Raw genomic sequence first — 12,145 nt, 5'->3', positions numbered from 1 at the left:
CTAGCATCTCTGGTATCTCAGGATCCCAGAATGTTGTTAAGCTCTGGAGGGATCATTATTATCATATTTTAATGGTGTTAATAACCATACATTTATAGCTGGAGATGTTCCTCACCATGCTGGTGTGGTCATCAGGGCGGGTGAAGTATGTGATGCAATAGAAAAACTATCCCTGAATAAAGCATCCGGGCCTGATTTAATAGCAGCAGAGCCTCTAAAGTATGCCAGCAGCAGATTGTCAGTGGTAAGTGCTCTATGCTTCACTGGGTTATTAATGCACGCAGTTTGGCCAGAATCCTTATTAACTGCAGCCCTCGTGCCGGTTGTTAAGGATCAAACTGGAAAGATAACTAGCATAGATAACTATAGACCTATTGCTTTGGCAAATGTACTTTGGAAAGTGCTAAAAAAAATCTTCTTGGACAGACTTGAACAGTATATTTACAGCCATGATAACCAGTTTGGTTTTAAAAGTAAGCATGGGACAGATTTATGTTTATATGCACTAAAAGAGATTGTTAGCACTTATAAAAGAAAGAATAGTACAACCTTCTGATGTTTTTTGGATGCATCAGAAGCGTTTGACCGAGTCAACCATGGGAAGCTATTTGCTAAACTTCAGCATGGAGGGGTCCCAATGTACATGATTAGAATATTACAGTACTGGTAGAATGACCAGACAATGCATGTACGCTGGGGTACGAGCACCTCTGCTCCCTTTCTAGTGTCCAATGGTGTGAGACAAGGAGGAATTCTATCACCTCTATTTGTTCATTTATACATGGATGATCTGTCTAGACAGTTGAACCAGTGGAGAACAGGATGTATGGGGGGGGGTTGCTTATTAATCATCTGGCATATGCTGACGACTTGGTCATCATGTCGCCCTGGAGTGCAGGTTTACAACAACTGCTTAGAATTTGTTCTTTTTATGGTGTACAATATGATCTCATGTTCAATTCAAGGAAGAGTGTTATTTTAATTGTAGAAACCAAAGAGGACCAGAAGTCAGAATTTCCCTCATTGGTGTTAGCAGACCAAGTGCTGGGTGTTGTTAGTGAATTCTGGTATCTTGGACATGTGATCAGAGACCATCTATATGATGATGATGACATTCAACGTCAGTGCCGTAAATTGTATGCACGAGCTAATATGCTAGCTCAGAAATGTGGTAAATGTACGGATAATGTCAGATTGCTGTGTTTAGATCCTACTGTACACCATTGTATACAGCACATCTGTGGTGCAGGGACAGTGCTGCAATGATGCTTTTAGGATTCTACTCAAGCATCCGACATGGACTAGTATTAGTCACATGTTCATAAATAGTAATGTGCCAACTTTTTATGCCATCCTGAGGAAAAGTATGTATAGTTTTATGTGTCGTCTTAAAGTGTCAAACAGGGTCATTATGGCCCTAGTGATGCCTGAAACTAAGAGACACAAAATATATGTCACGCTTCTGGAAGCACTGGAATAGATGCTGATATGTTTTTAACTGGTTTGTGCTGTTTATTTAATGTATTGTTTTTATTGTCTGTGTACTTTGTGTATGGACCTGAGTCTGGAATAAAGTTTATTATTATTATTATTATTAATGCCTGATGTGAATCATCCACAGAGTTTTTCTTTTTAAATGTAGTAGGGGGTCATAAAGTCTAGACTCAGTCCAGAGTCAAAGCTAAAGTGTCCTTAAAGTTCTCTGTGCTGAGCTGATAGAAGTCAGTGAGTAGAAGAACTCTCCTCACCTGTCAACACCTGTTGTGTGTCACATCACTGCAACACTTTAACTGGAAGCTCACCAGTGGCACAAACTCTCTCCTTCATCCTTTCCAGCATTTGGAGCTGTGAGATGACTGAAGTAAAGACAGTGGCTTTATCTGCTGCTCAACCTTTAGATGCTTTTCACCTTTCTGTCCTGGAAGCAAATGTATTTGTCCTCTGTGGTCCAGCAGCTTCTCCTCTGGTAAAATCAATGAACAGATCTCATTGATGAAGCTGCACGTATGAAAAGAAGATTTGAAGGAGATTTAAGGTTGAACTTGATGCATAGAAATCCAGATTTCTGCAGCTCTGAACTGATGATGAAACCCTGAATGATTTCAAGCAGGAACTTTGTCTCCTCAACTCACATCTTTGATTCTTTATTCAGATTACAGGGCTGCGGTTTGTCAGAGATCAGCTGTGATTCTCTGGTCTCAGCTCTGAAGTCCAACCCCTCACATCTGGAACATCTGGACCTGAGAAACAACAAGCTGAAGGATTCAGGAGTGAAACATCTGAGTGGTTTTGTGGAGAGTCCAGACTGCATCCTGAAGACTCTGAGGTCAGACTTCATGTTTTCTTTGTGCTCTGAGATGAATGTGATGTAAAGTTGTGGTGACTCTAAACTGCAGCCATCAGGCTGATCTTCTACTGATCCACACTGAGGATCTTCATGGGAACGTCTGTTTTCTTCTTCTCTCTGGTTGGTCTCATTTAAATGTGAAATCATGATGTGATATCTGGCTGATGGAGCTCCTATCAGCTCACACACACATGTATGAACGTGCACACTCAGGCCTCCAGACTCTGTAGAAGATCGATTGTCCCTCAAACGTCCAAAATATTTATGGAGGAGTTACAGCAGCTTAGTGTGTGTGTGTGTGTGTGTGTGTGTGTGTGTGTGTGTGTGTGTGTGTGTGTGTGTGTGTGTGTGTGTGTGTGTGTGTGTGTGTGTGTGTGTGTGTGTGTGTGTGTGTGTGTGTGTGTGTGTGTGTGTGTGTGTGTGTACTTGTTTCTGCTATACCGGTGGGGACTTTGACCTGACTATTTGCTATTAAGGTGGGGACTTGTCTTACGGTGGGGACCTAAAATGAGGTCCCCACGGGTGGCAACACCGTTTTCTTGGCCATATTGTTGTTAATAAAAAATGTAAAAGTGCAAAAACGTTTGTTTCGGGTTAGGCATTGATTTGGTGATGGTTAAGGTTAGGGTTAGGGAAAGGGTTAGGAGTTAGATATGAATGGGAGTCAATGGTAAGTCCCCACCGGTATAGAAAAACAAACATGTGTGTGTGTGTGTGTGTGTGTGTGTGTGTGTGTGTGTGTGTGTGTGTGTGTGTGTGTGTCTTTGTTGTGTACTTTTGTTCCTCCATGCAGGTGTTTGTGGTCACATGATGATCTGATCTGAGAGCTGCTGGTTGGAACAGTTTGGTTTTTGATTCACTCTGATTTATACAGAGATGGAATGAAAACACACACACACACACACACACACACATATTCATTGAAAGTAGAAAATAATGATTTCACATCACATTTATGTGGAGATTTTTAAATGTTCCACTGAATGAAAAATAATAAACTCTGAGAGTTTCTGGAACCTTCTGAAGCTTCTTCAGCTCTGAACTGATGATGAAACTCTGAATGATTTCAAGCAGGAACTTTGTCTCCTCAACTCACATCTTTGATTCTTTATTCAGATTACAGGGCTGCGGTTTGTCAGAGATCACCTGTGATTCTCTGGTCTCATCTCTGAAGTCCAACCCCTCACATCTGGAACATCTGGACTTGAGCAACAACAACCTGTATGATTCAGGAGTGAAACATCTGAGTGGTTTTGTGGAGAGTCCAGACTGCATCCTGAAGACTCTGAGGTCAGACTTCATGTTTTCAGTGATTCAAAGTTCTCATCTTTGGGTGAATGTTTCTTTTTTTCTCATTACTTTTAATTTAGGGCGTAAAAGCTGTGACTCTTTGATCACTGTTATGCGGCTTGAAGTGAACTGGTGTTTGGCTATTAAAGTTATGCATGAAAAGACTGCTTTTATTGTCTTAAATGTTTCCACTCCATTTGATTGTCTGAAAAATGAGGAGGAATACCTTGACAGATTAGCATTTATTGGGTCGTTTATTGAGGAAAGTGCTCACACAAATATATCTGTGATGGGTGATCTGAATGCTGACGTATCCGATGAAAAGTCTGGCTTCGGCCAGCACCTCCTACAGTTTTACCAAGACAGTAAACTGGTTCTTTCAGTCAGAGACTCCTGCCTGCTGACAGTTCTACATACATTAGTGAAGCATGGCATACGACATCATGGCTTGATCATATTATGTGTACTGCTGATGCCCACCATAGTATAATAGCGATGGATGTCCTGTATGGGTTTCTATAACTGATCATATTCCTGTTTTCATGGTGCTAAATGTTGGTAGTTTACCTGAATATAATAGTAGTTAATTGTGAGCAGAGTATAAAACTGAATTGGGCGAACCTTACAGAAGTTGATCTTGAACATTATAGATCAGTGACTGATCGTAATCTTAGCAACATTAATCTATCTGTTGAAGCTATAATATGCAGTAATATTAACTGTAAGGATCAAAAACATATTGATGATCTGTGTGCTATGTATGAATCCATTGTGAATTGTTTAGTGAACGATGACAAAACCTTCTGCCAAAAGAGGAAAAAATATAACATGAGACCTGGGTGGAATGAATCTGTGCGGGAAATACATGCGGAAGCTAAAGAAGCTTTCAATAACTGGGTGATATCAGGGAAGGCAAGGTATGGCCCAGAATGTGAAAGAAAGAAAAGAACTAATGCCAGATTTAAACATGCTGTAAGGTTTATAAAGAATAATGAGGACGCTATGAGATCTAATTCTATGGCCAAAAAACTTCAGCAGAATGAAATCTATGAATTCTGGAGTGAAGTTAGAGCAATAAATAACAGCAAGATGCCTTTACCATCTAGCATCTCTGGTATCTCAGGATCCCAGAATGTTGTTAAGCTCTGGAGGGATCATTATTATCATATTTTAATGGTGTTAATAACCATACATTTATAGCTGGAGATGTTCCTCACCATGCTGGTGTGGTCATCAGGGCGGGTGAAGTATGTGATGCAATAGAAAAACTATCCCTGAATAAAGCATCCGGGCCTGATTTAATAGCAGCAGAGCCTCTAAAGTATGCCAGCAGCAGATTGTCAGTGGTAAGTGCTCTATGCTTCACTGGGTTATTAATGCACGCAGTTTGGCCAGAATCCTTATTAACTGCAGCCCTCGTGCCGGTTGTTAAGGATCAAACTGGAAAGATAACTAGCATAGATAACTATAGACCTATTGCTTTGGCAAATGTACTTTGGAAAGTGCTAAAAAAAATCTTCTTGGACAGACTTGAACAGTATATTTACAGCCATGATAACCAGTTTGGTTTTAAAAGTAAGCATGGGACAGATTTATGTTTATATGCACTAAAAGAGATTGTTAGCACTTATAAAAGAAAGAATAGTACAACCTTCTGATGTTTTTTGGATGCATCAGAAGCGTTTGACCGAGTCAACCATGGGAAGCTATTTGCTAAACTTCAGCATGGAGGGTTCCCAATGTACATGATTAGAATATTACAGTACTGGTAGAATGACCAGACAATGCATGTACGCTGGGGTACGAGCACCTCTGCTCCCTTTCTAGTGTCCAATGGTGTGAGACAAGGAGGAATTCTATCACCTCTATTTGTTCATTTATACATGGATGATCTGTCTAGACAGTTGAACCAGTGGAGAACAGGATGTATGGGGGGGGTTGCTTATTAATCATCTGGCATATGCTGACGACTTGGTCATCATGTCGCCCTGGAGTGCAGGTTTACAACAACTGCTTAGAATTTGTTCTTTTTATGGTGTACAATATGATCTCATGTTCAATTCAAGGAAGAGTGTTATTTTAATTGTAGAAACCAAAGAGGACCAGAAGTCAGAATTTCCCTCATTGGTGTTAGCAGACCAAGTGCTGGGTGTTGTTAGTGAATTCTGGTATCTTGGACATGTGATCAGAGACCATCTATATGATGATGATGACATTCAACGTCAGTGCCGTAAATTGTATGCACGAGCTAATATGCTAGCTCAGAAATGTGGTAAATGTACGGATAATGTCAGATTGCTGTGTTTAGATCCTACTGTACACCATTGTATACAGCACATCTGTGGTGCAGGGACAGTGCTGCAATGATGCTTTTAGGATTCTACTCAAGCATCCGACATGGACTAGTATTAGTCACATGTTCATAAATAGTAATGTGCCAACTTTTTATGCCATCCTGAGGAAAAGTATGTATAGTTTTATGTGTCGTCTTAAAGTGTCAAACAGGGTCATTATGGCCCTAGTGATGCCTGAAACTAAGAGACACAAAATATATGTCACGCTTCTGGAAGCACTGGAATAGATGCTGATATGTTTTTAACTGGTTTGTGCTGTTTATTTAATGTATTGTTTTTATTGTCTGTGTACTTTGTGTATGGACCTGAGTCTGGAATAAAGTTTATTATTATTATTATTATTAATGCCTGATGTGAATCATCCACAGAGTTTTTCTTTTTAAATGTAGTAGGGGGTCATAAAGTCTAGACTCAGTCCAGAGTCAAAGCTAAAGTGTCCTTAAAGTTCTCTGTGCTGAGCTGATAGAAGTCAGTGAGTAGAAGAACTCTCCTCACCTGTCAACACCTGTTGTGTGTCACATCACTGCAACACTTTAACTGGAAGCTCACCAGTGGCACAAACTCTCTCCTTCATCCTTTCCAGCATTTGGAGCTGTGAGATGACTGAAGTAAAGACAGTGGCTTTATCTGCTGCTCAACCTTTAGATGCTTTTCACCTTTCTGTCCTGGAAGCAAATGTATTTGTCCTCTGTGGTCCAGCAGCTTCTCCTCTGGTAAAATCAATGAACAGATCTCATTGATGAAGCTGCACGTATGAAAAGAAGATTTGAAGGAGATTTAAGGTTGAACTTGATGCATAGAAATCCAGATTTCTGCAGCTCTGAACTGATGATGAAACCCTGAATGATTTCAAGCAGGAACTTTGTCTCCTCAACTCACATCTTTGATTCTTCTACTGATCCACACTGAGGATCTTCATGGGAATGTCTGTTTTCTTCTTCTCTCTGGTTGCTCTCATTTAAATGTGAAATCATGACGTCATATCTGGTTGATGGAGCTCCTATCAGCTCACACACACATGTATGAACTTGCACACTCAGGCCTCCAGACTCTGGAGAAGATCGATTGTCCCTCAAACGTCCAAAATATTTCTGGATAGGAGTTTGTGTGTGTGTGTGTGTGTGTGTGTGTGTGTGTGTGTGTGTGTGTGTGTGTGTGTGTGTGTGTGTGTGTGTGTGTGTCTTTGTTGTGTACTTTTGTTCCTCACATGATGATCTGATCTGAGAGCTGCTGGTTGGAACAGTTTGGTTTTTGATTCACTCTGATTTATACAGAGATGGAATGAAAACACACACACACACACACACACACACACACACACACACACACACACACACACACACACACATTGAAAGTAGAAAATAATGCTTTAATAACACATTTATGTGGAGTTTTTTAAATGTTCCACTGAATGAAAAATAATAAACTCTGAGAGTTTCTGGAACCTTCTGAAGCTTCTTCAGCTCTGAACTGATGATGAAACTCTGAATGATTTCAAGCAGGAACTTTGTCTCCTCAACTCACATCTTTGATTCTTTATTCAGGTTGGAGAGCTGCTATTTGTCAAAGATCAGCTGTGATTCTCTGGTCTCAGCTCTGAAGTCCAACCCCTCACATCTGGAACATCTGGACCTGAGCAACAACAACCTGCAGGAATCATCAGTGAAACATCTGTTAGATCTTGTGGAGAGTCCAGACTGCAGCCTGAAGACTCTGAGGTCAGTAGAAGGTTCCATCAGTCTCTGCTGCTTCCAGCAGTTTTCTACTAAACACAGTCAGTATCAAAGCAAAGATCCAGTGTCTCCTGTAAACCTGCAGCTTCTCAGTGAAGCTGTGAGAGCAGAATGGAGACAGAAACACAGAGACAGCAGTCAGCCAATCAGAGGAGCCACAAGCTTGTTGTCATGGTGTGTTTGATGGATGTGAAGCCGACTGTTGTTGTTGTGTTGATGTGTTGAGGAAATAAAGCCGATTCCAGCTGACAGCCTTCCAGATGTGCAGAGACAGTGGTCCTCCTTCATCAAAGTGTCCATCAGATCTGATCTCACTGTTTGTTGTCTCATTCCAACAGTGATCAGCTGATCAGTGTGATGTTTGTCACAGCTCTGAGATCAGTGAGACTGAAGCCTGCAGACCAGCACCTCTTATTTCACAGAAGCAGCATTAGCATTAGCAGCAACATTAGCATTAGCAGCAGCAGCAGCATTAGCAGCAGCATTAGCATTAGCAGCATCAGCGTGACTTTTAGGGACCACGTGGTCTTTCTACAGACCAGAAGCTCTGCTCAGCTCCAGGAGTCACATCTGGATCTGTGTCCTTGTGTCTAAAGTCCTGCTGCTCTTTATCCTGATGAGCTGCATCACTGACTGACAGCTGATGAAGAGTCTCTACAAACTCACTGATCTGCTCTCATCTTTATTCTTCTCTCTGCAGATGGAGGTGGTGATCAGGAGGATGTTTGTGGTGAGAGGATGAAGGGTGTCCTGATGGTCCAGAGGTTGAAGCAGCAGCAGCAGCTGGTGTGTACAGACTCTGACTGGTCCATGTTACTGGGAGGTGGAGAGCTTCATGCAGCAGTGACTGACAGGAAGCAGAAGAAGTGGAGATGAGTGTGAGTGCTGCAGTGTGAACTGATGTGAGAACAGCTGTCCAGCATGGTCCCTGTGTTCCTGTGGATGTGACAGAGGATCATGAGTGGATGTGGACTGCTCTGCTGCTGCTCTGTCCTTCTGCTGAGACTCCTCCACTCCTTCTGCTCCACACTCCTCCTCCACCTCCACCTGGGCAGGAAGCTCAGCGTCAGTCTGCTGCTGGCTTCAGCTTTTGCTCCTTCAAAGTCTTCCGGATCAGATTCAGCAGAAAACCTCTGAAACATGTTTAGTCATGAAGATGGAATTCCTCCTGCAGGTCACATGTTCTGTCTGGTTGCTCTGAAATCTGTGAGCGTCTGGATCTGTAGAACTCTCCACAATGTTCTCTTCATGGAGTCCTTCTTGTTGTTTCATCCATTTCTCTTCCATCAGTCCTGATCCTGTCTCTCCTGTTTCCTTCACAATCACTGCAGTCCAGCTGCTACAAACTCTCATGTTTCCACACATTTCCTTCCTCTGTGGAAATAAATCACGTCTTTAGTTGTTTGTAAAGTGGAGCTTTGTAAAGATCCTCTGAGGTTTCAGTAGAAGCTCATGATGGAGGACTTTTTATGTCTCAGGACTCAGCGGCTGCTTTCATCTTCTGTTTAGTCCGTCTGAGAATCCTTTGTGCTTTTTCTCTCATTCTGAGCCTTTTGACAGATGTTTAGAGCAGACTTAAAGACGAAGGCGTCCTCATCCAGGTTTTCTGCTCTTTTTTTCTCATGTTTTATCACATTTTACACCAATAACAAAAAACAGACAAACTAAATGTCTGGGTTGCACAGTCTTCATTATTTTCTATCTACAACGTCCGTTTTTTCCGCTTTTTGTCCATTTGTGGTTCTTGTAGTCTCAGTCGATGGCTTAGTTTTTCCGTGGTGAATATGTCTTCAACTGTAGCTATCCATTGTTTCTTTGATGGGACAGTATTTGGTCCCCATTTCCTTGTTCTACATTTTTTGCAGCCATTAACATTATCTTTATCAAATATTCATCACAGTCATGGACAGTACCATCATCAAAATCACATCAATCAAAGAATTCAGGTTTCATCAGGATCGTATAACCAAGTACTTTTCTCAGGACATTAGAGATGATTTTCCAGAATCCTGAAAGTTTTGGACATTTCCAGAAAATGTGTGAATGGTGGACATCTAATCCTCCACATTCTCTGCAGCATTTCTGATGTGTCTGTAACTGTTTACTTTTAGCTTTGGTGGAATAAAAATGCTCTGAGATGTTTCCAGGTGAACTCCCTCCACATCAGAGCAAGTAGTCGTGTGATGAAGTTTCCACATGTTCAGCCAATCTCTCTCTTTGATTATTATATTGAATTCTTTTTCCCATTTAGTCTTAACGTTTTTAGTTGTGTGTTTGTCTGCATTTACTAAAGCTTTCTATAGAATAGAGATTGTCCTAACATTGCTGCCTTTGTGTGCTTTGGTCATTATTTGAACCATATCGCTCTCTTCCATGGAGGAATCTACCTGGAGTTCTTTTTTATTTAGAATAGTCTCTCATTTGAAGATAGCAAAACAAATCATGTTTTCCAAGTTGGTCATTTTGTTTCAGGTTGTGGAAACTCTCCAGCTTCCCATTATTCTCCAGAACACACCAAGCTGGAACTCCCCTAGTTGTCCAATATTTATAGCTTTGGTTAAATATCTCAGGCACACATTTAATATCATACGCTATCCATTTAAACTTTTTACTTTGTTGTTGGATTTTATGTTTCTTGAGCGTTCTAAACCAAACATTGAATGTATGATTAGTTATTGAATCTAAGGGTTAGAACAAATATCCGGATCTTCGTCTTTAATATTCAGAGAGCAGAAACCAGTCTTTGGAGCAGCCCTAGTAGGTAGAGACTGATGTGGTTGTTCCAGGTATGCTGTCACATCATCTGCAAAGAGAGCAATCTTATGTTCTGCTCCATTTATCAGAACTCCTTTGATGTCTTCATTTTGTCTTACTGCTTGTGCCAGGGGTTGGATACAGATTGAGCAGAGCGTAGGGAAAGCCCACAGCCTTGTCTTGTTGATCTTTGGAGAGTCATTTTATCTGGAACATTTCCATTGATTTTAATCCGGCCAGTTGGTCGGCTGTATAGTGTTTTAATCATTTGCACTGATCTGTTATTGAAGCCCATTTTTTCTCAAACTAAATCTAGAAAGTCCCAGTGAACTCAATGGAACGCCTTTTCAGCATCTCTACTCAGTAGAACTGTGCTTTTTTCTCTCTCTGTGCTCTCTGTTTTATGTACACTTTTCCTGATATTATCATGTTTGTCTTTCCCACATAAACCCTGTCTGATCTTCATCACTTCATTCTGACACAAAGGTATTTAACCTTTTGGAAATGATTGATGTCTACATTTTATCATCAATATTTAGCACAGAAATGGGTCTGTAGTTAGCACAGCTCTCCTTATTTTGACCTGCTTTTGGAATAACTGAAAGCTGGCATTGTGTTTTCTTTTCAGGTCCAGTTTACAGATTTCTAGAGGATCGTGACCAGTTCATCTTTGAATACTTTATAGCATTCAGCTGGGAAGCCGTCGCTTCCTGGTCATTGATTATCTTTAATGTTTATGGCTTTTAGTATTTCATCTTTTGAACTTTCTGCTGTTATTGATCATTTTGCTTTGTTCCTATTGATGGAAGGTCTGATGTTTTTTCCTCTTCCCTTGCTGAGGGAGGCTGAGTATAGAGGTTTTCATAAAACGTTTTAAAGATACTTTGGATTTCTTCTGGCTTATGGGTTTCTAGCTCAGTGTATGGATCTTTAATTTGATGAATTCTATTTATCATTTGCTGTTTTCTGAACCTTTTTGCTCAGAGTTTTGTAGATCTCGGTCCCGTTTCCTAATACCTCTGTCTAAAATAAATGTTTTTCTTCCATTTCCTCCTCTACTATGTTATTAATACACCTTTTAGTGTCCACAATCTGCTGATGAATTTCTGCTGTTGTTGTTTTCAGGAATTGCAGTTCCAGTTCTTTGAGCTTTCCAGAACGCTCCTCATCAGTTTGCATTTCATGTTTTTAATCCACGCTGTTTCAGATCTTAATTTTCCTCTAATCACGGCTTTAAGGGCATCCCATGTGACTGTTGGATTCACCTCCCCGTTATCATGATGTTCCATGGATTGTTTAGTTTCTTCTTTGATCTCATTGTTCCAGATACCAACATTGAGCCTCCATAAGGTCTGTTTCTTCCTGCTGGATAGATTCATTTTCATACATAAAGCGTTACGATCTGATTAGTTTACAAAGAAATAGTCCGTTTGTGAATGTACTTTGTGACGAGCAGAATAGTGACGATCCTCTTTTTTAAAGGATTAAAAGTTCACCACACATCGACCAATCCTACTTCTTCCACTGATAATTCTACAAATCTAGACAAGGCCTTTTCATTTTCATTCTTGTGTCTAATTTCTGATTTAAAGTCACATTAAAGTCCCTCCGACCGTTAAAATTCCTTCTGCTTCAGTCGCTGAACGTTGGTTTGAAGAAATGTTTGT

The 12,145-nt window shown here is 40.7% G+C and overlaps 1 protein-coding gene across 14 annotated transcripts in view; it reads left to right on the top strand.

Moving 5' to 3' along the window:
• LOC110968289 (NACHT, LRR and PYD domains-containing protein 12-like) overlaps nucleotides 1-12,145 on the top strand; it is an 81,135-nt gene that overhangs the window by 19,111 nt on the left and 49,879 nt on the right. For 5 of the 14 annotated variants that reach the window (XM_051940830.1, XM_051940829.1, XM_051940828.1 and 2 more), the window contains 3 exons: nucleotides 2,153-2,326; nucleotides 3,464-3,637; nucleotides 7,536-7,709. The exons of 1 other annotated variant lie outside the window; for it this stretch is intronic. In XM_051940830.1, the coding sequence (XP_051796790.1) occupies nucleotides 2,153-2,326; nucleotides 3,464-3,637; nucleotides 7,536-7,709 (522 nt within the window). Of the gene's footprint in view, nucleotides 1-2,152; nucleotides 2,327-3,463; nucleotides 3,638-7,535; nucleotides 7,710-8,429; nucleotides 9,326-12,145 lie in introns of those variants that run through there. 8 more of the 14 variants (XM_051940840.1, XM_051940838.1, XM_051940837.1 and 5 more) reach the window with 4 other exon arrangements.

This window comes from Acanthochromis polyacanthus, chromosome 20 (genome assembly GCF_021347895.1).
Source record: "Acanthochromis polyacanthus isolate Apoly-LR-REF ecotype Palm Island chromosome 20, KAUST_Apoly_ChrSc, whole genome shotgun sequence".
Taxonomy (NCBI): domain Eukaryota; kingdom Metazoa; phylum Chordata; class Actinopteri; family Pomacentridae; genus Acanthochromis; species Acanthochromis polyacanthus.
The sequence above is the reverse complement of the archived record's forward strand: the minus strand, read 5'-3'. Positions and strand labels throughout refer to the sequence as shown.